This window comes from Montipora foliosa, chromosome 1, assembly GCF_036669935.1.
Source record: "Montipora foliosa isolate CH-2021 chromosome 1, ASM3666993v2, whole genome shotgun sequence".
Taxonomy (NCBI): Eukaryota; Metazoa; Cnidaria; class Anthozoa; order Scleractinia; family Acroporidae; genus Montipora; species Montipora foliosa.
This window is the reverse complement of record NC_090869.1, coordinates 66,951,570-66,976,568: the sequence shown is the minus strand read 5'-3', so window position 1 is coordinate 66,976,568 and position 24,999 is coordinate 66,951,570. Positions and strand designations below refer to the sequence as shown.

At 38.3% G+C, this 24,999-nt stretch overlaps 1 protein-coding gene and 2 long non-coding RNA genes across 4 annotated transcripts; 2 read left to right on the top strand and 1 right to left on the bottom strand.

The window, feature by feature from the left end:
• The first annotated feature begins 167 nt into the window (after positions 1-167).
• On the top strand, positions 168-5,207 carry LOC138005960 (uncharacterized). Its single transcript, XR_011123833.1, has 3 exons — positions 168-215; positions 4,522-4,613; positions 5,069-5,207. It is a non-coding gene; the product is annotated as an uncharacterized lncRNA (long non-coding RNA).
• Positions 438-18,027, bottom strand: LOC138005903 (APOBEC1 complementation factor-like). 2 transcript variants are annotated; one of them, XM_068852085.1, is made up of 9 exons: positions 17,250-18,027; positions 16,651-16,819; positions 13,443-13,659; positions 9,799-9,997; positions 9,330-9,419; positions 6,706-6,804; positions 4,314-4,441; positions 4,145-4,237; positions 438-2,961 (listed from the first exon to the last, which is right to left on the bottom strand). In XM_068852085.1, the coding sequence occupies exons 1-9, from the start codon at positions 17,994-17,996 to the stop codon at positions 2,925-2,927; spliced, it is 1,779 nt and encodes a 592-aa protein (XP_068708186.1). In that variant the 5' UTR covers positions 17,997-18,027; the 3' UTR covers positions 438-2,924. The 2 variants fall into 2 exon arrangements, with proteins under 2 accessions (XP_068708186.1, XP_068708181.1); XM_068852080.1 differs by having other exon boundaries at positions 4,324-4,441.
• Positions 18,028-19,616: 1,589 nt separating this feature from the next.
• Positions 19,617-21,629, top strand: LOC138005953 (uncharacterized). The gene is made up of 2 exons (XR_011123832.1): positions 19,617-19,770; positions 21,371-21,629. It is a non-coding gene; the product is annotated as an uncharacterized lncRNA (long non-coding RNA).
• Positions 21,630-24,999: the final 3,370 nt, after the last annotated feature.

The window sequence follows — 24,999 nt, the reverse complement described above, 5'->3', positions numbered from 1 at the left end:
ATTTCAGACCACGTGATGTTACTCTAGGGAAAACTTACTTTCAAATGTCGTCCTATGCACGTGAATATGTACGCACAACTTATGAAAAAACTAAAGGAAAATTCCCTTGAGAACATCACGTGGTCTGAAATAGGAAAACAAAACGTACAAGCTAAAGAGGTCTATTGGGGACAACGCTGTACGGAAATCAATCAACTCAACGCATCAAATCATAGGTAAGTTTTTTTTAAGAGAGGGGAAAACCGGAGTACCCGGAAAAAAACCTCTCGGGGCACAATAGAGATCAAACAAAATTGTAGTTCCACGTGTGACGCCGTGTCTGGGAATCGAATCTGGGCTACATTGGCGAGAGACGAGTGCTCTCGCCACAGCGACTTCCTTGCTCCCCAACACTATTCTTAAACTGTTACTTTTCAACTGCAAGACAACACACCAAATCAATGACCGGTACCACGTATGAGATTTTATTGGTGGCTAATTCATCTGTACCGTTATTTAATTCATGGTAATACTACATTAACTCTACATTAATTCCCACACCAACCACGCATGGGAAACACCTTGCTTATAATTCTGCACATCTTGCCACTGCAAGCCAAAGCATATTTAAAAAGCTTTGTGAATCCTTAACTGCTTTCGAATTGGTCGGGCTAGGGCCTTTTTGAAACTCGTGAATTGCAAAATAAAAATAAATAAATAAAAACAAAATCGAAGTAAACAAAATATGACTGTTGAACAGAACAATATTATCGTAACCTTAACTTACGCCCTACATGATGCAAATCAAACAAAAAAAGCCCAAATGAATGGAACATGGTGAGCAATTCACGAGTTTCAAAAGTGGTGCTTTTTTCATCAACAGTAACTCACAAAATTTGCGTAATTAACTATCATCATACCTAATTAATATACTAAACGCATGCTCGACTGTGTTCGCTATATTCATTCTACTGAAATCAGGCTCTGACATTTGGCACCGCTTATAGTTTCTTGTTAAACTGTAAATAGACTTTCTCTCTGTTGGCATCTTCTAGATGGAACTTAAATTTCTGAAATGCAGACTGTCTCCATTTCTGCTGCCGGTGAATTTTCTTTCTTTTACAAGTATTACAATAGCCATCCTATACACAATCTGAATTACCACCGGAGCAGAACTCAAAATTCTTAAATTTGACATTCAAGAGGCTGAAAAGGAGGAACTGAAGAATTAGACGAATTCCTGTCCAACATAGCTTGATAACCATTGGCCATGAAAACAGACTATTCGTTCAACAAAGTTATCGCTTTATGTGTGCCAGGAATGGCAAGTTTCACTCCACAGTTCTTTCTTTTTAGCCTCTTAAAAACAACTGCAAAAACTCCAAGCAAGTTTATAAAGTATTTCATTTTGAGAGCTTTGAACTGTACACAAAATGACGAGAATTTGCTTTGCAGTGAACTTGTACTAAGTGCTTGGGCGAACGATGCGTATTGAAATTGACTTTGTGTACCATTCAATCCCAAAAATTCAAATCTCAATTTCCACCCACAGACATCATCTGACCATCAATTAACTCGTACACTCGTCCCAACAAAATAAACTGAATGAGCTTGGAAATGCTATCTTACACCGCACAAGTGCATTTAAAATATCTCAGGTTGAGAATATTTTCGAGTATTTACACCAGTTCTCAAGCGTTAAGTTCCATATCACCAACATATTGAGCCCTGTTTTTGTCTATAAATATCTGAGTTTTCTCTAACAAAAATATAAACTAAAACTCTCTTTTCCTCCGTCTGCTTTGAACGACTTAAAATGGGCACTGTTGTAAGACAATAAAATAGCGAATTGAACAGGACGCAAGGATGAATAAATTGAATATAACATTGAAATATTTTGCTTGTGACTCGTAGCTTTTTCCTAAAAACCGTGAATAACAGAGCACCAAAAAATGTCACCCTTCTAAAAAGACAAAAAAGTGATCCTTACAAAATCAAACAATCATTAAAACTCGCTTTCTCATTCTCCTAGTGTCACAGCTACACATTTTATTCTGAACATTAACTTCTCTAATTTTACGGGAAAAAAAAAACACAAACAACTCATTATTCGTCTTGATTAAATTTTAGTTTAACCATACCCACTTCCATTTCTTTGACAATTTCCTACATAACTACATTTAAATGAAAATAGTTGTTCACAGAACAAAACTGCCACCATACCCCATTGCAGACAAACACACATAACTTGTTTGGACCAGCAGGCACATAATACATGAAACAACCAAATTATTCCCCAGGGTTGACTATATTGATATTTTGCAGCCACTTGAAAAACCATTTCATGAAACTCTGAACTTCCATGAAAGTTCCACCTTTGATTTCAAGTATGAAGAAATGTTAAGACACGACTATATGCAAAAGTAAGGGCCCTTTTGCTGTTGACCTTTAAATAACCACAATGAAATTTAAGTCACGATAATGAAAGCATTTTGTTCAGCCAAACACGTGAGGAGATGCAACGGTAAAATTGCCGCTGAAAATGTTTGAAACGGTTCAAGCCACCTTAAAATAGTCATCTCATCTCATGCTAAGAAGATTTGCTCCTGGCTTACAAACAACTTTCACCAGTATTCTAATTTTTCTAACTTCATGGTGCTTTCTGCTCGACTTGCTCTCCAAACAACATATCTGTGATTGTTAATATTATTATCTCTAGAAATTCCAGCCATTAATACTGCTGGTAAATATTTTGTGGATAACCTTGCTCACTTGGAGCGTATCCATCATAATTGCCATACATTGCGCCATCTTGATTTTGCGGTACCCCTCCTGGCCATGAGCCTTGTAGTTTTGCCACCACTGCTGCATGTGCAGGTGCAACACTGCTTGGGGCATTGCTGATTGGAACATAACCAGAGGGATATGATCCACCTTCTGCACTGCTAATTGGACGGCCAGAATTCGGCAGGCTGTACGCACCTGTTAAAGTAATCATAAATTTCATTTAAATATGCATACGCATAATAAATGTCCCTTAAATATATTCTTAGAAAGTACTGCTATTAACCCTTTTACTCCCAGTGGCCACTTATAGATTGTAGCCATTTACAGACTTTGCTCTGTCTAACAACAGATGAATTTACTCGTCAATGCCCCCCCCCCCCCCCCCCAAATGGCAAGGGGTAATTTTATGTAAGATCTTTTAACACTATCAGACAGTAACATTTGGTATTAAACTTGAATTTACAAATCTAACATTTTTCACATTAAAAATATGCGTATTATTATTGATGTCACATCTTTGAACTGCAGGATGAACATGAAATATTAAGTTATCATAAAAAGCCCACCCCTAGCTGACTTTACTGGCAACGTAAGTGCAGCAAGTGCATCCCATGGTCATGTGTTCAAATCCTGTTCAACACTGGATGATCTTTTTAAAGCTTACTAGCAGCAGCTTCAGTTGCTTAACTCACTGGCCCCTTGGAGTAAGACTTAACAGATTTTACTTTCCTAACACCAGATGATTTTACTCCTCAACTCAGGGCATCCTAGGAGGGTCCACAATAGGTTTGGTGGGATGTGGGATTTGGCTATCTTTTGTGGTGATACTCTGGATGCAAACTTAAAACAGGGTGAGACGTAGGGACTTCAATAATGAGCAGGAGTGAGATTTCCTATTTTTATGAGGTTGGGATGTCAGAATCCTAATGGAAAAGTAGCGGGATACCGGAATTCAGTTGTTGTGACTGCAAATTTAATATCTCTAATTAGCCAGTGTTGACTGGCACAAATGGCTCTTTCGTGTGTAAACCGCCTTTGTAGTCAAGTTATGAATGGCAAAAGAGGTGAAGTCTGTCAAATTTATCCATAGACGACATAAACCAATGGGCGGGAAGGTGGGATTTGAGAACCCTTTTGTGGACCCTCACCTAAGGCACCTGAGGAATGACACTTCACAGATTCTACTCAGTCTAATGCCAGACGATTTTACTCATCAACTGGAGACCCGTGTCCAAGGGCGGCTAAGGGATCAGTGGGTTAACTAACTGCAATGAAGTTCCCAACATTTATTACACTGACATTTTTGTTTATTCTTTTTCATTAACTGACTTGAAGATACTGTAGAACTGGCAAGCTACTTATAAATCACAATTCCTACCTGGGGGTAAAGGGCGGGCTGCATACGTTGCTGTAGACGGAATTGGCGGGCCAGTAGTGGATGGTAAATCCGCTGTTGCCGTTGTAGTCACCACTAGAAATACACAAACAAGCAAAATTAGGAAAGAGGTTTTTAGGTTGTACTTTCAGGATAAAAACATGGCTTTTACCTAGACATACCCTCTACTGACACACCAAGTTGTTGAAGTGTGTATTCTGAAGCATAACTCTTTGCTTCTTCAACAGTGCGGCATAGCTTGGGTGGCTGATATTGAGTTCCCAGACCAGGAAGGGACACCTGTAAGAAAAATGAAGAATGGTCACTGGTACCAGAGTATGCCCTTACGTTCATAATAATTCTTGACTTTCTGTTGACAGAACAACCTGCAAGGAGATGGTATTCACTCTGAACGTGTAAACACTGATTAGCCTCTAGGGCTTAGAGACCAAGCATCGTCTGGAGGATTAGGGTAATAATAATGATAATGATAATGATAATAATAATAATAATAATAATAATAATCAGAAGAATGAAAACCAATTCACTGGCACAAACAGTTGGAGTCGTGTCAGAGGACGTTCAGCTGGAGTCTGGAATATCTCAGTGTGCAACTATGAGGAGGAAAGTATTCCAGAAGGAAAGGATAAGCTAAACAACAAGATCATTGAACAGTGAGGACAATGGGGGTTATAAGTACCTTACAGTGCTTGAAGCAGATGATACAGTATAAACCATAGAGACATAAAAGAGAAGGAGTCTTTTCATAGAGTGACGATGATACTATAATCCAAACTTAATGGCGCAACATGATCAAAACAATAAATTAGAGAGCTGTATCAGTTGTCAGGTAAGGGACACGAAGTAGACGAAAGAAGAGCTGCAGGCTATGGATCACATGCCTCCAATCGTGTGTTACATCCACAGGCAGATGAGATGTACATAGACTATATAAAAAAGACCTGACGGTGGACAGCGAATGAAAACAACTAGGTTTGAATGTAGAGATACCGTAGTTATTCGGTTATAAGGCGCACTCGGTTATAAGACGCACCCCAAACTTTGCAATTTAATCAAGATAAGTTCTCAAACTGAAAAGTACGCGTAAATACTCGGTTATAAGACGCACCCGAAAATTGAGAGTTATCAAAAGGATGTGATGAATTTGAGAACAATTATCCTTACACAATTGGCATGCGAACTCTTTTTGTTAACGTAAACAAAGTGAAAAAGTCACACGTTTAATGATATACGCAAAAACAAAAGCTAAAAGTTGACACCTGAAAATCATAACATACAACGCATACATTGAACCTTCCGACGTAATAAATAGTCAGAGTTCAGACTTCAGACTTCAAGCGAAAGCGAACGGCGATAAACTCCCACCGAAAGTCATATTCAAAGGTGTTCGACAGCTGAATATCAACATGCCACCAAGGATGCAACCTTCAGTGCACAAGAAAGGCTGGATGAACGAAGAAGGTATGTTTTATCTCCACACTGTTTCTTGACGTCGTTTAGTGTTCTAAAGGTCTCTAAAAGCGCTATTCTTTTTTTAAATTGACAACTAGTGTCCTTTTCTTGTGTTGTTTAAACTGCAAGTTCTTCTCAAATTGTGATCTTAAGATTTTGTTGCGCGAAAATACTTGGCTATAAGACGCACCCCAATTTTAGCACTAACTCGCCACCCAAAGACAGATTTTTCTTGAAAAAACTGTGCGCCTTATAACCGAATAACTACGGTAAAAAGCCTGAGCAAGTAACTCAAGGAATCTCAAGCAAAGTTGCCGACAGCAATATGCAAGGAGGAAGTTCTCAAGGAGAAAGATTTGGGCAAGGACAAAGCTCTGTGCATGAAAGAACAGGCCCAAATGTACTACAACAAACTCCTCCAAGGTCAATTTGTAAGAAGCACCAAGCAGGAAGGGGATCCGAACTAATGGGAGTGTATGAAAAGAGGTAAGTTAATGAGGGAAAGTGGGGAAGTGAAGAGTTCCTAATGGCAACACAGGATCAGGCATTGGAGACACACAGTGTAAAGAAGAGTATTGACAAGCAGGACATAACCCCAGCACGGAAAATCTTGCCTTATAATCAACAAGGCTTGCCCCTTTGACACACAAATTGTTAGCAAGGAGAGAGGGAGATATAGACAATTATCAGTGTTTCGGAAAAGAGGGGGGTCTCGGGTCAAAAACCCTACAAGGTCAGCTACACGACATCACAAGTTAACAGAAAATTTATAACGGTTTGGTGCGAGCAGTGGAAAATTTACCCTGTGGGAATTCCTTGTTGACACTCTGCCTTAAAAACTTATCTGGAACCCTGAATTAGCATGATCTGAACTGTTGATCAGTCCAAGTTATCCCAATAGTTATTGGTCCACTGGGGACAAACACATTAACAAGATTTCATAAGGGAAAACTATCTAACTTATCGTAATAAACTGCCAGTGTCCATCCAAAAAAGATGATTGTGTAAAAAACTAATCATTTACTTCATCTTTTAATGATTAAAAAGTTAAAATTAATACTGCTGATACACTTTCTTAAAATGGTTCCAACCTTGTGAAGAAACAACTGAATATCCTGTGGACCAACAGTGCTATGCAGAGTGTAAACAGGACTTCCCCATTGGTTCTTTTGACAAAGATCCTCCAAAACCTGTAGAAGCCAACAAGAACCCCTACAGTTAATTCAATAGTTTCCCATGCGTATCTGGCAGTGGCACTTCATGACAAATTTGAATTGTTTAAAATTACATGTAAAAGCTCATGCAAAAACAGCTGCATATTTAACCCACTGACTCCTGGTAGTGATACTTTACAGATTTTACTCTAACGCCAGACAATTTTACTTGTCAACTGGGGTGTCAACTGAGTTGACATGGTAAAATGACCACTGTAAAGAAATTCAAAAGATGACATTTTGAGTGCAAGGCCTTCATCATTTGCTCTGATGAAGGGTCATTAGCACTTTCAATGTCAGCTTTGAAACTTCTCTATGGTGATCAATTACCATATCAACTCAGTTGATAAACCCATTTCGGGTTTTCAGATCCCCACGGACACAGCACTACACTTTCTTTAGGAATCTAAACCCCTTTAGTACAATTACATAGGTGACTATTAAATTCTCTGTGCAAATTGGTTGTCAATGAGGTGATTATTACGCAATGATCACCTAAGCAGTTTTTCAAAATGGCCACAAGCCATTTTGTCGAGGTGACAGACAAATTATTGTGTTAAATATTTTCCTCACCTTTGACAAACACATGCAATTGTTAATTATTCATATTAAATACAAAAGCAGCTGCTTTATCTGATATTTAAGGTCTCATTAATACAAGATTCAACACAGTGACAAAAACAGCTCTAAGCTTGACATCTAAACAATTCCCTATGGAATGCCCAAATCACCTTAATGACCCAAAAATTTCTGCACTCAAATAGTGGCAGAGTTTGATCTGTTGAAATGGGAAAACAGACCTATTAAAACTTTTAACCGCTGATCCCAATTAAACCAGCTCTAGCTAGATTGAGATTGAGGTTTCATTCCATTCTAACATAATCGAGGCCAAGTCAGTCTATTCCAGCAATTTACTGCAGTACTTAAAACAGAAATGTGATTCTCACAACTTGAAAACTGAACATTCCAGCCACTGTACTTAACTACAAAGGTTTCCTAACATTGTGTTTAATCAAGTGAAGCTATGATCTTTGCAGTTATGAACGCAATTTTTGCAATTTTTGCAATTCAAACTGTTGGTTATAATTTACATGTTGCTAAGGATGGACAAAATGGGCGATGTTTATTCCTAACAGAGAACTACATGTATAAGTGCAAGCTGTCACAAATAGCTGGACCAGGTTTGTTTATGCAAACTGTCCATCAAATGATGTAAATGGAAAAAAACCTCTCTTACTATGGCATGTGCTACCATGAGAGAACAGTCTCCTTCAATCTTCAAACACACCGTAAAGACTCGTGTATAAGCTGCACCCCGAACTTTCAAGCATGATTTACAAGCACTCTTGTAAAAAAAGTTGGTCGTTTGTGCGCACAAAGTTTAATGTTGTGTATTTGCAGCGACATTAATTAATGACTTAATCAACTCAAAAAATACCTTAAATGTTTTAAAAGCTTCTTTTTAATCAATTTCCCTATCCCTTGTGACTTGGTCCGCTTATGTGTCACTTTGACCAATGAAACGTTAGTTGAACTATCTTGAGATTCCAAGGAAATGATTCCTTGGTTGTGTGTTTGCTAGAGTTGTTTGAAAATATCCGGTCTGTTTGCTTTTGTTTTGTGGTTTTAAGATTACTGGTTATGTGTGACTGACACCCAAATACATTAGAATTTTAACCCAAACTCAATACAAAATGTTGAGGCAGCTGGCAGAGTCGTCTTCCTCTTCACGACTTTACAAAGTGATAAGTACATGTACATGAACCCACATGGGTGGAAAAGTTCATCTCACAGCAAATTTTTGATATATGTGGTATGAAAAATGCATTTCATGCAAACCAGATGTAACCAAAGTAAGAGGAATTACATTAAGGACCAAAAAAAAATGTTGTAATGATAACAGATCTGAGACACTGTATGTACATGAACACTAGGAAATTCAATACAAATACTGTAGTTTTTCGGTTATAAGGCGCAGCATTTTTTTCTCCAAGAAATTGCTTGTTGGCTCCAAATGTGATCTAAACTCAAGGTGTTTCTCATAGCCAAGTATCTTCTCGCAACAAAACTCCTGCAGGGATGGTTCTTCAATCTTTTGCCGTCATCTTGTACGTTAAACTTGTCCCGGCCTTCCCCTTAATGCGATTCTAAAATGGTGGCCTCAAACCAACGTTTGTGACGATGGCCTTCAATTGTTAGTGTTGTACAACAAAAACACCTGGTAGAAAGTGCTAATAACAGCAGGATTTAAAGGCTTTTCTCTAAATTCTAGTTGAATTTCCTTATGCCAATTTTCTGCAATCTTCAGTTTAGACAGCATAACTAATGATGAGTTGAACCAAATTCCTCTATTTAAGTATTTTGATGAGATTTTCAGTTTGACATAAATGCCATCCAGTTTGAAAGTTAAAGGTGCATGTTATGTAACCAAGTGTGCCTTGTATCCAAAAAACTACAGCAAATACAGTAAACTGAAATGAATAAGCAGTAAATTTCCCCACCTGGGATGGTGATTTAAGAGCATGTGGTTTCAAGGTCATGGGGTTTGTGGGAGTCAATTCCATTCCTGGCACCAAATCAAACATGCGTTCCTAATGCAACAATAAGTACATCACTTAATTCAAAAGTTAAAAATCATTTCATGCCTGAGCTACCCAAGTCAACCCAATTTTAAATAGAATGTCATCACACAATAATAATTTATTATGACAATACCCTAAATAGAATGTGACATAGCCCCTGCTAGCCTCAGAAATCAGTGTAAATTAGATATAGAGAGAATGGAGTAAGAAAATCTTCAAAACAAGAGTGATAAAGTAATCAAAATTGAAAACTCCACTATGTATCAAGAACCAATGAAATTTTAGTTTTATTTGGCTCCAAAAGGAATTTAAAGAATGATCTCCAAATATTATAAGATTTTCTAAAAGAAATTAGTCCTACTGAGAATAAAATTAAAGCAAAAAATACCTCTTGTCTGCCTGGTCTCTTTCCATAGCTCTCTCCATACCAACCAGGTCTGATTGCTGGATAGTAACCTCTAAAACCATTAAATGGGTAACCACCAGGTGTCGCTAAATACATGCCCTTATTTCCAGCTGCTCTGCTTCCAGCGGCAGACCGCCCTCGTCCTCTTGTCCGCACCATTCCAAAAGGAGGTCTTACTCCTCTGAAAGTCAGTGAACAATAAAGTTTGGTAAAACAAAAAAAATAACTTTTAGGGCTCCTTCACCCTAGAAGTTCTAGGATATGTGCACCTCTGGGAGGTGGCCTGCAAATTCTTTGTAATTCAATGGTAGTTGTGAAAATGATGCATGTTACATCAATTCAAAGACTTTTGCAGAAAAGGCCCTTTCACGACCTCAAACCATGCAATATTTAATTGATGTATCAGTTTTCAGACAAAGTTCAAAATATGAAAAAAATATATATGGTATGTCTTTTAACAGTTAAAATTCTTGACCCAGCATGATGCTCAGATGTTGCTTCAAGGCCTCCACAACCAAACAAAGCTGTTAACCCTTTCACTCCAAAGAGTGCCACTTATAGATTTTACTCTGTCTAACGCCAGACGATTTTACTCGTCAATGGGGAACCCCACGGGGGTGAAAGGGTTAAGTCATCCAATAGATTTCACTCTTGGGATGTAATTTAAACAATTTATCCCACTTTCAAGAAAGCATAAAGGTAGGTCTGTGTTTCCTTTAAAAAAAAGAATGGAAGCCTCCACTTTGAGCTTTTGCGTTAAGTCAACAAAAACTTGTGCAAGGGTGTAATTTTTTCGTTTTGTTTAAAATTACACCATTCCGTACAAATGAAAACTGGAGTCTTCAAAATGAATCTATTTACAAAGCTATGCAAATGACATCCCCTGCATGAAGCTCTGGTCAGCATTAGGGTCTCTTCTTGTCATGAATGAAGTGGTATTGAGAACTCGAATTTGAGAAACGTAGGCAAAGCTAAGTCTAGTATCGAAGAGAAATTTGAAGAATTGAACGCATTTCCTCACTGTCATCATGCAGATGATAGCAAGGGAAACTGAAAATAATTTTATTGTTTGCACGTTTCTGTAGGTCAATGCAAAGTTGATAGTAGAGGGAAAATCCACTGGGCTTTTCATTGCCGCAGTCATATCAGTATGTCGTGTCGTAATGTCACTCTCAACTTTTTTTCACACAAACATTGGTTGCTTGATGGCGAGATGTTCAGCAATCAAGCCTTTTTAAATACCCCAAAAATATTAATAGGATTTGAAGAAAATTATTTTGCTGTGAATCTTAACCAATACAAATTACGTGTAAAAGTGACAGCACTTGCGAAAAAGTTGAGTGTATTTTTTTTACTTGCGTGTTTAGCGCGTGTAAATTGTGTGTAGATTGCGTGCAATGTGGCATCTTTTCGTCCATGAAACACGCATGTAATGCTGACATACCCTAAGCCTGTACTGTAGGTCATACTGTACTGCTTAATCAACTTTTAAAGACCAAATGTCAGAAAATTAGGCCAATTTACCTCCTGGCCATCTAGGGTGGTAATTGGCCTCAGAAAAAATCTAGGATTTAGCAACGCTAAGCGCAATCATTTACCATATAAGGTCAAAATAAGGTATATGAGCTGATAACCGAGATTGAGTGAACCAATCAGAGCACGCAAAATGCATTATCCGAGGTTGAGAATTTAATAATTAACAATTATTTGCCGAAGTCGAAGTGATTATCGGTGAATATTCACCGAGACGAGGTCAAGGTGAATATTCACCGATAATCACTGAGCCTGAGGCGCATAATTGTTTTAGTATAAATACACAGGTGATTATTTCAAAAAAGAGAAAAAAAACATTTCAACGCTAAAATCATCTTCACTTACAGTCACAAAACGACTACTGGCAGCCATTTTGTCCGTCAAGGTGATTATCAGCTGATAATCCGAGATAGCGAGCCAATGAGAGCGCGCGATTTTGTATAATCACCTGTGTATTTATACTAATAACTGTTATTCACCAGTTAATGTCTGAGTTTGAAGTCAAAGTCAACATGAGATCCATCACCAGCTTAAACAGGGCTTGAAATTAAAAAAGAAAATGTAGAACTTCGGAATTTCACAGATTTTAGTCGCAAAGTCGTTGTGCTTTATTTTAGCAAATAAATGAGCCTGCATTACTTGTGTGTAAAGAAGCCCCTGAAAATGGTGAATGATCCAGGGAATGCTGTTGTAGGACTGTATTAGTCAAAATTTGGAGCCCTTTGAAATCTTTGGTTATTGATGATGATGATGATTATCATTATTATTAATACTAGCGAAATTGAATAGGCGCTCTCTGGTAAAAATTATTAAAAATAGGAGCTTTCGACAGCCAGTCTATTGTCTTCGACGGATAAACATAACTGATAAAATGACATGAACCAGTAACACATTTAAATATAGAGAGTGATATGCATAAATTAAAAAAAACGTAGAAAGAATGCTAAGAGTGCTAAGATTAGTGTTTGTTTAAAAGAATGTTAACAGAAAACATAAAATTAGCCCTGCTGCGACACTTCTACACAGAGCTTTAAACCTCCCCAACTCTGAATCTGGTAAAGCCTGTGAAACTGCTCGAATTAGCGCCGCACTACAGTCTAATGGTTACATGCCAAAAATCACTTCAGTCATATATTATTAAAAAGAAATCTTCAACACCTGAGGAATGAGTCAATATTTTCTTCAAATGGGCTGACCCAACCAATCGACAGAACTTTGCGCTCCTTCCCTACATTAAAGGTATGACTGAGCCACTACGATCACGCAAATCCTTAAGAGTCATGACATTCAAGTCACCAACAAACCCATTAAAAATCTCCAACAGGAATTCCCTGCCCCCAAGTTTCGACCTCCTAAGGAGGATCAACGCAATGTTGTATACAAAATCCCGTGTGCATCTTGTCCATGAAATTACATTGGTGAAACAAACAGATCATTCAGCACCAGGAAGGAAGAACATATCAGGAATTTTAAAAAAATGTGCTAAAGGTTCAAACGTTGCAAAACATGCAGGGACTTTTGATCGCGTAATTGCCTTTGATAACTCTATAATTATTGACAAAAGAAATAACTGCATTAGGAAGACACTTGAGTCATGGCATACGGCCAAAACTGTAACAGTTGAGGCGGACAACAATCCATGCCCACTCCCTAGACAATACAACATTCTCTTAAACAAACACTAATCTTAGTGCTTTTAGCATTCCTCCAAACATGCATATCACTCTCTATATTTAACCATTCATGCCATTTTATCAGCTGTTTACCTGTCAAAGACAGTAGACTGGCTGTCGAAAGCTCATATTTTTAATAATTTTTACCAGATTTTACTATGATTAATCCTGGTAACGGATCCTTGATATTTTTACATATTAATTATTATTATTATTATTATTATTATTATTATTATTACTACATTCAGAAGAAGCAATGATGATAGACCAAGTTTTGTTCCATGTAAGTCTTTCAGACAGGATGTCATCATCTTGTCATGTTTATTAATTTTCTTGTTAACTTCAAAATATTATCAGGATTTATTTCCACTAAAACACAGTGCTCATATAAAATCACAGGAGACATCAATCAACCCTTACCCAACTCCTGTAGCCATTGGGGTCCCATACATGAGGTACTGACTGTTGTAAGCAGGGAAGCCATATCCTGCAGAGTTAGTAGAGTAGTCATACGGATTAAAACTAGGATATGTTGTGACACTCATCACAGCTTTTGCGGCTGCCTTAGCTTGTCGATGATCTTTGTCCACCGGCTTAGCTAGTGTCACTTCAATTTCATTTCCATCCAGTTCCTGACCTGAAGATACAAGAAATAAAAGTTTTTAAATGTTACCCCTGACATGACTCTCAGATGAAGCGTTCATTTATGGGTCATAACAGACAATACGATACTAATTATGACCCGCATGTCTCTTCCATGAAGAACATTCCATCAAAGGGTGGTGTCCACAATTCAACACTTGGCAATCATTGGTAAGATTAAAATTATGACATTGCAAGTTATACTTCTTTCCAAGTTATTTTGAAAGACTGAACAAACTCTTGACTAATTTACAAATTTGTTCAGTGTATGTAAAATTTTGTCTTCTCCATAAAGTCTGTAAGTTACACAACAAAAGAATACACTGAACCATTAAGCTTTTGAAAAGAAGATTGTGCAAGTGGGACCAAAGAAAATCGCCAACATTCTAGGCAATCTTCAACAAGCTAAATAACTAGGAGTCTCACGTTGGTATTACAGCCTAAACAATATTTACTCTATCCCGTATTAGTTCAAAAGGTAGCAAATAGCAAGAGAGGTTGTTTTCCCATTGCATGATACGACCAGATATTATATAGTTATGTTAAAGACACAAAAGAAGCTACATTGTAATGTTCAATAATAACCAAGTTGCTTAGCTACATGTCACATAACTTCTGCCTCTAAGTGAATTCCCACTGTGAACAGCCCCAGTTCTTTTAGTTGCTCTAATACATGACTTTCTTAGTAGACGGTAACCAGAAACTAATCACTAACAAGTTAAAAAAAGAAGACAAATTGGCAAATACCACAAAATTTAAACCTTAACAATCTGAAAAAACATTTCAGAGATATTTAACCATCAAACCAAACAAATAAATCACAGCGCATGCAATTCAACACAATGGATGACCCAGTCCCAAAGGCATGCAAACCAGGTAAATTCCTATCAATGCTTCATTTCTTGCCCATATTCTATTAAGCACATTCTACCAACGTGGCATTCTGCTCAGAAAGAAAAACATCACTAAAAAAATAATTCATCTACCACTAAAAACATACATGTACTTCAACCCATGCACAGAGGGGGTAAAAGGTGTTGGGACACATAACCTCTGTCACTAATTTCAACAGGTCTTCATGCAGCTTTCTAACCCCTTGGCCAAAAGGTCCAAGGTCGATTTCCTGTTTGCCTTAATTTTTTGGTACCCTTGGAGTTAACCAAGAGTTACAGTAGTAGCCCTATCACGTATTGTATGTCCTGTATAAGGTACAATAACGAGTGTTTGAAAGGACTTAAGGAAATATATGAGATATGGTCACAGAGGAACATGATTTGAACAGCAAAAAAAAAATTACTGTTCTGTTTCTTTTAACTTTAAATTTTATCTTTCAATTTTAATTAAATCAGAATCAATCAGAATCACTAGCATAACTCAGGATGTTCTACTAAGACAAAGTGTCTTCATTAGACTGGTGTTAGTTATTTAAGGTTTTCTGGAATACCTTCAATAAAAACAACAATAAAGATCAAGCACCTCCGCACAAATTAAGTGAGTGACCCTAAAATATTTTGTAGATAAATTATGTGTTACCAGAACAGACCCAACATGGGTTCTTTCTGAGAATTCTTCCCTTAATAAAAATAAAAACTACTATTCAGCTTGCGGAATAAACACTTTGTAATAATGATAATAAACCCTTGCAACAAGTTTGAAAATATTCTTCCCAAGGTGCAACATATTCAATGAGAATTCAACCATCTCCCTTTCTTTCTTAAAAAATGAAATAGTTCTTTATCTCCTGCTATGTTGTCAACATATAGAGGTAGAGGACTGCTTAACATGAAGATGAAGATGACTGCTTAAAGAAAACACAGGAAATATAGTTTTGTCTTGGTCTAAACGATGTCACGTTTCTAGATTTTGAAGAATAATACATCATTCCCTCTTGGAAAGTGTACATGAAATCAACTTTTAAGTCGGAAAATCGAGAAAGAAATCATTCTAGTACTAAAAATAAAGATTTAAACCGTATATACTTTCCCAAGGTAAGGTCTAAATATGGAAAAGATCATCTTAAAATCAAATGTGTGAAAATTGAACGGAAGCAGAGGAAAGAGTTATTTAATAGAGGCGAAATTAGGGAAGATCGAGTTTCAATGCCTTCCTATGACAGTCACGTTTCCGGTGTACGTTCTGGTAGGTCAATCATTCTTCAGCCAGGAAATTGCATCGAAAGAAGACTTACAATTCAGTAAAAACAAAGCATTCCACACACCAGTTCGAATTACTTCAACATTCGACGATCGGCAAAATAAAATGAACAAACTTCAATGCGAGCACATTTTGAAAACGGCAGTGAACTCAATGAGTGCCTTACGAGATACCTTTGCTGGAACACCCTTTGCTTCAACGCGAGAAATGGTATTTTTCTACAGTTGCAAACCACTAAATTTACTCTCCAGCTAAGATTTCATGTGTAAAGTGGTTTATGAAACTTGCCAACGGCACGGAAAAGATCAAAATCTTGGACCTCCAGTTAGAAATAACATACGGATCAAATATCAGTAAATATAAACAGAAGGCACGTTCTGATGTTAAGTGTTCGATTTCACATCACTAGGGAAACTGACGAAAAAGAAAACACGCTACTCCGAAGAAGTCGAGCTGCCAACAGAAAAGCGAGACAAAACCAGGTTTTTATATACTTTCACCTTCCTTTTAAATTAAGCTTATTTTTCTTCCCCCAAAAACAAAAACCAGCGATGCCATGTTTGTGTGTTGAAAGCCGCTTGGTGAGGTCATACCGGTATCCCCTGGGAAAGTTTTCGCTACACATCGATGAAACAAAAGTTGGTAACTCAAGTATAAAATTTTACTTAAACCTAACAAAAGAAAACATCAAACAACTGATTCCGCTTACTGAAACGAAGCGGGTCTTCGTTGACATAAAACGGGGAATGCATTCACAAGGTTGGCAAACCCACCGTGTACCTGTTAAACAGTTATCGATCTACAAAAAACATAAACATAAAAGTTTTATTACCGTTCATTGCATCCAAGGCTGCCCTCGCCTGTTCCTTGGTTCGAAAGTGAATGAAACTATAATCCTTGATTTTTTTCACACGCTCGACTTCCCCAAATTTGCTGAAAACTTGCTCTATTGTGTCCTCTGTTGTGCTCAATAAAAGGTTTCGAGCGTAAAGAACTTTCACCTGAGAAGGGAGGAAAAGTATTATATCGATATACCTTGCGGTTCCATTGAAGTCTAGCGGCTTTTAACGTGAAACCGTAAACCCGACATAACTGTTGTGAAACGACAAAGGACTGAACAGAGTAACTAATTACTTCAATAAAAAGCTAATGCTTAACAACTACAAAGACAAGCTCCGCTGAACAAAGAAGTGAAATTACACGACATCAACAAATAAACTTCTCCACACAACTCTGAATTCAACACAAAGGGGCACCGACCGTTAATGGTACAAACTTCAGCAAGAGATCATTCAAATATTACCAGGGTTTTTGTAAGCAAAACGTACACAAGGAATGCAAAGAACACTCGGAGATATCGCAAGCACCCTCAGCTTTGGGGGAGGGGCTCTGTTTGGGGAACGATGTGCTCGTTTTAAAGAAAACTCTAACCTGATCCATGATCTCTTCGTCGACTTCTTGCTCTGGCTCAGCCCAATCAACTGCTATCTGATGTCCCCATAGCTGGATCTTACCGGTCATAAGCTTTCTTCTCGCCATAGCTGCAGCGCGATGTGAACTGTACTCAACGAATGCAAACCCTCGGTTCTTCGTCTTGTCTTGGGCGGACGGGTAAACAATTACATCCACAACGTCGTCCGTAACTTTAATCATTTCAGTCATAATTTCGTCCTTTTTAACCTTCTTAGGAATGCCTCCTACAAATAATCGGCAGTTATCTACCGAACTGCAAACCCCGATGCATTTTCCCTTACGGATTTCGTAATTGTTCAATGTCTTGACACTTTTCTTTGCGTCCTCTTTAGTAGTGTAAACAACGAATGCGTAGCCGCGATTTTGTCCGTTGAAATCCATCATGAGCCGGACTTCGTACAGTTTTCCTAACGACTCGAATACCGGCACTAATTCATCCTCATACAAATCTCGAGGAACTTTTCCTACGAAAACTTCGCAGCCACGTGGAGGGGGAGGTGCATCCCAGTTCGGAGGAGGCCCATATCTGCGTTGGCCGTTGAATTGTCGGATAGGATATTTCGTTCGTTCCATCAGCTCACGTAAGGCCGCTTCTTTCGGCGTTCCTGCAACTCCGTCTGTGCTGCGTTCGGGGCTCTCGTCAATGTTGGTCGCCATATCTTCTCCCATGTGAGAGCCCCGTTTCACAAGCGAGTTAATGGTCATCACGTGTAGTCAAACTAGCAGGGAAATACGCAAGCGCTTTGGCTAAATACGACCTATGTCACGTGAGAGAGATGACAGGATGTCGCGACCTTATCAAGCAATAGCCAATCAAAACGAAGATATCTTTCAGGCCAAATGCGATGTAATTCTGTTATTACACAGAGCACAGAGCATGTTAAAACGCCGTAGCTGTGATAATGCTAAAAGCGTTAGTGATGGTGTGCCTCTTTTCATTTAGCAAGATTTCGTCACTTTTTTAATCTTTTCGAAGCAGTGTAGCTACTTGCGTTGCTTAGAAGAAAACGCATCGAGCCAAATTGTATCAACAATCTCCCCTGGCCGGCTTTACCGGTACAAATAAGTTGACACACATCCGATGTAGGAATTAACCCGCACAGAACAAACAATCGATGTTTTCTTTTAGCTTACAGCGCATTTCGTCTCTCATTGTTTATTCATCTTAGATCTTGGGATCGGCTCATTGCAGCCAGCTTTATATGGAAGTGACCTTGCATTTTCGGGTCGAAGCACGTTCTTTCCGCAGACTTTTGGGAAGAACTAGTAATATAAAGTTTTCTGCCCTAAAATCGGGCCGGGATTTTTCCTAACAACAGAAAACTTTCGAATACAAATTTCAATCTTTGCCCTTGAACTGTTATTTCCACAAGAGGAAGCGGACTCAACAAATTCGGTGTGAGAATTCTATTTTGGTGAGTGACAAATGGCAACACATGATATGACTTGCCCATTTGATGAAAGGTACCAATTCATCACGACCGAAAAAGGACAATGCAGAGAAAATCACACATTTAAATTGTCTGTAATCAGAAACGTGATTACGAAACATTAACCACTTTTGCTACACATTAACTGAAGACGATTAATTAATTTTCAGTGGAAGTATTTTTTTAATTTGAAAACTTCCAAGATTTTCATGTGTTCGAAGTTCTTTCAAACTAACTTGCTTCGGGAAATATCGTTAATAAAAAGCTTAAAAATTAATAAAAAAAAGCAAATTTATTTTATTTTGTTTTGTTTTGTCGCCTCGGCTGGTCAAACACTTTCAAATGGACCGGGTATCGGATTCCAGAGGGATTGAAAAAGAATAATTTTCTCCTTTACTTTATTTTACTTAGTGAATGAGCTATCTCAGCTAAAACAATCGAGATTTGTGAAAACTAAGTTACCGAACGAAGTAATTATTTAGCATAGCCGGTAAAGCCCTTTCTTTATAAGTTATTTACGAGCGGAAACTCGATTTTTTCTTCACATGTGGAAATTGGTTGTGACCCCCATGTAAACCTTCAACCCGTCAAAAACAGTTTCACTGCTTCCGAGAAATGCTATGATTTACGCGTTCAGTTGCTAACGATCTACGGCGACCACTGCGTGACAACCGGAGCCTGCAACTAACTGAAGGCGAACTCCATTTCCGGTGCTCACGGTAGAGCCGGTTCAGGCTCATAGCGAGAATCGACATTGCATGGAACTATGTGAACAGATTAACTGCTCACAACTGACACAAGACTGAACAATTTCGACGCTGAAGTTTGAAACAATTGCCGACTGGATCCTGTTCAAACACAACAAATTGCCATAAAATGCATGTCCCTATTTTTCACAAGTAATGTTCCAATTTAAAAAAAAAACCCACCCATTTTGATTTTATCCGCATCAGAAGAATTGAGCTCCCAAGCTTTTCACCCGGCATCCTGCTGCTACCCGGATAAAATAGCACTAGCAAGCCACTATTTCCCTCAGCAGTCGTGGGCAGGTAAATTCGACTCATTTAGATCGTCTCGTTTACGGGTTGAAGACAGCCAATTTTAACTTGCCTCCAACATGAGTCAAGTTTTTCTCTTTAGCGTGGAGGGAGGAGATGAAGACTCTCGTTTTGTTTGTGCCAGTCTGCCATTCTGTGGCCTTGATTGTTGTTAATCTACCCAAGTTAGTAATCAGGAATCGCATAATCACAAAACATTGTCAACTTGCATTTTTCTATTGTTTTCAATAAAATCAATTACTCGCCCTTTTACGGTAACATCGGGCCGATTAAACGGAAATAATCTAAATGCAGCGAACTAGTGAGATCCCTGTGATGCCCGTCCAATGAATTTTGGGAAAAAATACGCTTTTTGTTAAATAGAGCAATCTTAATAATTACGTTGAATTTTTCTTTCATTCTGTTTTATCGATAGCTCAGTTAAAGAAATAAACGTGATTCTTCCCTGGGACGTGTGAACTTGGTTCGAAAACCGACTCTTAAAATCTCTCAGGCTTACCGTTCACCTGCGGTCACGGGATGTGATTTTACTGTTAGGTAGTAGAGAGGGTAGTTGACTTTGATTTTAAGGCTTGAGTTACGTGGTCAGAAATAAATCTTGCCTAAACTTAAGATTGTAATTGAAAAAATAACACAAATGGCATTTTATGTATTCATGATTGCGTCAATGGACATGGTTGACAAAGCAGTCTTTTCCTGAAAGGAATTCCGTCACCTTTTCTGGTAAGAACGTCACAAGTGTTTTAATAAGTAAGCGTACTTTTTAGGGATTTTTTAGAGAATGCAACGATAACTTGAGCGCTGACGACCACCGATGTTCACATATTTACGTCATTATTGTAGATTAAAACAATTAAGGAACAGTCTGATGTGCCAATGACTAAACGGACTTTTTTGTAAAAATTCAAGAGTCATTAATAACGCCAAAAAATAAGTGTACTCTTAATCAAATGCTTTTCACAAGAACTAAATGTGTAAGTGTCTGAAAATGCGTAACAGAAGCGCACCTTAAAACATATAAGCTGGTGGAAAATTGAACTCACGATCTTCAGGTTACTGCGAATCGAAGTAACATTAGCCACTATCAAAAATACCATGATACTCTTTGTTCGTCCCTCCAAAATTTTGCGTAAGCATTGTTTCCAGTTTCTCTTGAGGCTATAAAAAGTCCCAAGAGAAAATAAAAACAATGCTTATGCAAGATTTTGGAGGAGCAAGCAAAGAGTATTATGTTACTTTTGATATTGACCAATTGCCTTACGTATCTTTAATTAAAAGATGGTTATACTTGTGTTTCGATGTTATTAGTTCTGCTCACATCTCCAGTGGGGCCACAGATGCATAATATTGTTAGCTTAACGCGACAGATGGATTTTTTTCGCTGATTCGTTTCCCATGGACAATCGAGCTAAATCTCTCAGTCGGAAGCGGCTTTACTGATACGAGAGCCCCCATTTTCGACTGGCGACCTCTAAATTAAGTAGAATCTTCTACGCTTTCACGGTTTCCGGTTGTAAGGCGCTTCTTTTTCTCCCCCTTAAAGAGTAGTTTTGCATCCTTTCAATATTAACACTGTCATTTTTTTCGCCAGACTGTTTGTGGAGGCATAAAAACAGGAAAATGCAGGATCGAACACGTTCCGCCGATGCCAAGTTGTGGCTGGTAGAAAATTGACAAATTGGAAAGAAAAACAAAGCTGATCAATTAACCCTAGAACAATCAAAGCTATTAATAACTCTCCAAAATTGTGTAATTTGTGACCTTTTTATCCTTCAGTGGGTGATAAGTACATATTCTCTCACGTGAACTGAGTGTAAAGGTGTAAATATAAGCCAATTTATTTGGTGCGATCTCGTGGTCCATCTTATTTTTCTTCCTTATGTCATGTCATCCTCAATGTTAGTTACATTTGCTACAAGATTGTAGCTCCGCTCGGATCCCGAGTCCTCACCCCTGTCTCCCTGCCCTTATGTGGACTGAGGGGGAAGTGGTGTGGGCTGCATGTGCCGCCGAGTTCATTTACCATTTGTGTTGACATGGTGAAATTCCCCGGCAACTTTGTATAGACGAGTTAAAATTAAAACGTTTTACGGAGCAGAGGGAAGGCGAATATCGTTACAAAAATGTGTTTAATCGCAAGAAAGGCGGATTGGCTGGCTAGCTATAGATGTCCCCGTTTATCGTAGCCTGCGAGCAGGGGTTGGGAGAAAGAGAACCTCCTCGCAGGCTACGTTACCGCTAACTTCAAGCACCTGCCAGTCACATGACTAGCGCTTGTGGCTTTTATGCAAGCTAGGGCCTGGAAAATAATCTTGTAAGAATAAAAATCAGCCATAAAAAAACTTTTGCAACGTTTCGAAGACTCCATGTCGTCATTATCAAGCTAATAAAAAACTGAGCTAGTGAAATACATGTATATACATAAGATAAGTGTGAAAATATTTCAAAAATTAAGGTTTAAGCTAGAAGTACAAAAATAGTCTATCGTCGTGCTAGATAAAATGGAAACTAAAACTATTTCATTATTTTTTTCTTAGCTTAATAATGAAGACATGGAGTCTTCGAAACGTTGCAAAAGTTTTTTATCGCTGATATTTATTATTAAATGTTTTACTAAACCTTGTGTCATTAAAAATGCTGTTAATGGACACAATTATTTAGAAATAATAGAAGAAATAATTTTATGTTTGCCCCGATTAAAAACTCCACTTCGACCCACTGATGTGTTTCATGGTAACTCGGCAAGGTGACTCCACCACACAATTTTTGTCCTGCTTCACTCTGTTATGCCGGGCTCCCTCCTGCGACACAAATGCGAAGTCAAGTCAAGGTGACATTTCAAGGGCGGCAAATCAGTGGAAGATAAGTTACCTAGCCGGGCGCACTTGACGTGAAACTCTTCTTCCAAAGATGGCGGCAAACTCCAACAGTGGTGGCATGGAACAAGTGCATTACCTCTCTCTCATCCAGTTCTTGCATCGACATCCAATGTTTTAGGAATACCGGCGGTAATGCCGGGCCAATCGTTAATTTCCATGCTCGCGTGCCAATGTCAGGGAAACTGTCCCACCTCAATACGAAATCCGAGTTAAACTACTGTTCGACGAATGTCACGTTTTAAATAAAATACAAGTAATCTGGTCTTTGAGCATTTAAGGCTGATGACATTGTCATTATCAGGTCTCATTTCTTTTCCACCAAGTCGCGCTCCGTTTCCAAGAGAAACTAAGAATGATGTTATTTGACCGGGAATAGAAAAATCATGTGAGTGTACCATAAGGCGTTTGCCCAAATCACGTGATCACCGACAATATGTTTTTTTTCCCTGCTCAGATCTCCGAAACCAAAAAAAAACAGAGAGCAAATCCTGAACTTTGAATGCAGTCAATCCGTGACGTACAAGGGCTTTGAAGTTTCTAAAACATGTATTGAGTAAAAACGGCGATGCGCAGCAAAGTCTACATATCCGGTAACTCACCAATAACAAGTGATTAAGTGGTCTAGAAAAGCAAGGAAATTGTTTTCGTTTTCGAAGATGTTTCTGGACCGAAATTGATAAAAATGGCATTCGATTCAATGGTTGTTAAACAAAGTATTATTTTACATAAACAAAATCACATGAACTCATCGCTTGAAAAATAAGGGAGAAAAAAAGTAACCTGTTAATCCTCAATTGAATTCGTGACATGTACCGTCTTCTGGAAATATCCAGTATAGGGTGTATCATGACTGATTCACGTCTGAGGAAATTGCTAAAAGGTTTTTAAGTAGTTGAAAAAATATCCTCCATTCAAAACGTTTTCAGGGGATTGACGATACATGTATTTATTTATATTAAAAGGGCACACGAAATGCCTTTGCCGATGTAACGAAATAACTGAATCAGCGCAGACAAATCCGAATGATGACGGAAACTTATCATTAACCTCGGATTATCTGACGATATGTGACAGGAAATATAGGTTTGGACTGTGATGAAAAGAAAACAATAAGCAGCGGATTAAGCTGGGTGGCCCACATTGCAAGTCTCTGCGAACATCCAGTTGTGTTACAAATTAAAAATATCGTAGTTTATCATCAGTTTGCCCGAGGCTTCTTGTTGCGCCGGAACTTCAAGTGAATTGTGTGAAGTCGAAATCCTTTTTGAACTCAGCAAGGGTTCTACGAAAATTTCAAAACTTATCATTGGATTTCCGGATTTTGCTCTTTTTTAACAGGACATTTCAAACAAAGCCTTATGGTTTTCAAATTCTGAAAAGAAAGAGGGAAGAGGACGATAGCTTTGCTTGTGGATTGATCGCTGATAGAGCGGTTTTAAATTTATAAACAAAGTAATTACCGCTTCGACCAATTGCAGCCAGTACAAACAGCGCAATGAACCAATCCAAATTCGTAGCAATTCCATGTAACTTGCTCAAAGCGTGGAAAAGATCGCGCGTGCAAGTAGCGATTGGTTTTGATTTTCCTACTTATTGGTTGATAGAGCGGTTTTCAATAGGCCATTTCCGAGTTGATGTCTGCCTCCTCTTCAAAGCGAGTCTAAGTGCGAAGTTTTTCTTCTGAATATTGGTTTTCATTCATATGTAAAGTAAAATTTATTACAATCCCAAAAACTTTGCACAAAAACTCGCTTTGAAGAGGAGGCAGACATCAATTCGAAAATGGTCTATTGAGTGTCGAAAGTAATTAGCGCATTGCATTGGTTTTGCATTACTTCACTCAGTGATTGGTTCAAAGTTCTCGCGCCATTTTTACAACAAAATCAGAAGTGAAACCAAAACCAATCGTGACTCGCACGTGTACATTTCCCCGTGCTTTGTGTCGGCTATGTGCAATTACTTCGAGTTTTGATTGGTTTACTGGATTGTCTCCGTCCTTTTTGATTGGTCAAGGTGATTACTTTGGTTTTGGTTTTACGAAACTCGCTCTAAACTGGTGCGAAATTTTTAAACCGATCACCAAGCGTAGCAATTGCAATCGCGTAATTACTTTTCGACAGTCATTTGAAAACTGCTTTATTAGGGGGAGGGGAAGGGGAATTAATTTGTTTGTTTGCTTGCAAAGATTATTCGTCTCAAGGTTACAAAAGGGAAAAAAAAGGCATTATCAGCTGGCAACGGAACCTGGTCGGTCCGTTTCCGGGCGAAATAAACACCAAGCTATGTGTGATGACTTGGCCCAACAATAGCAGACAGATGGTACAAACTATGATCGTCTCAA

Bases quoted from the DNA above. Each gene is read 5' to 3' on its own strand.
- LOC138005903 (XM_068852080.1), bottom strand. From the start codon at position 17,996: ATGACCATTAACTCGCTTGTGAAACGGGGCTCTCACATGGGAGAAGAT. The intron at 13,660-16,650 runs GTAATAAAACTT...TTGTATCTTCAG, and splicing joins AGCCTTGGATGCAATGAACG to GTCAGGAACTGGATGGAAAT. The intron at 4,442-6,705 runs GTTGGAACCATT...TTTTTCTTACAG, and splicing joins TTCAGTTGTTTCTTCACAAG to GTGTCCCTTCCTGGTCTGGG.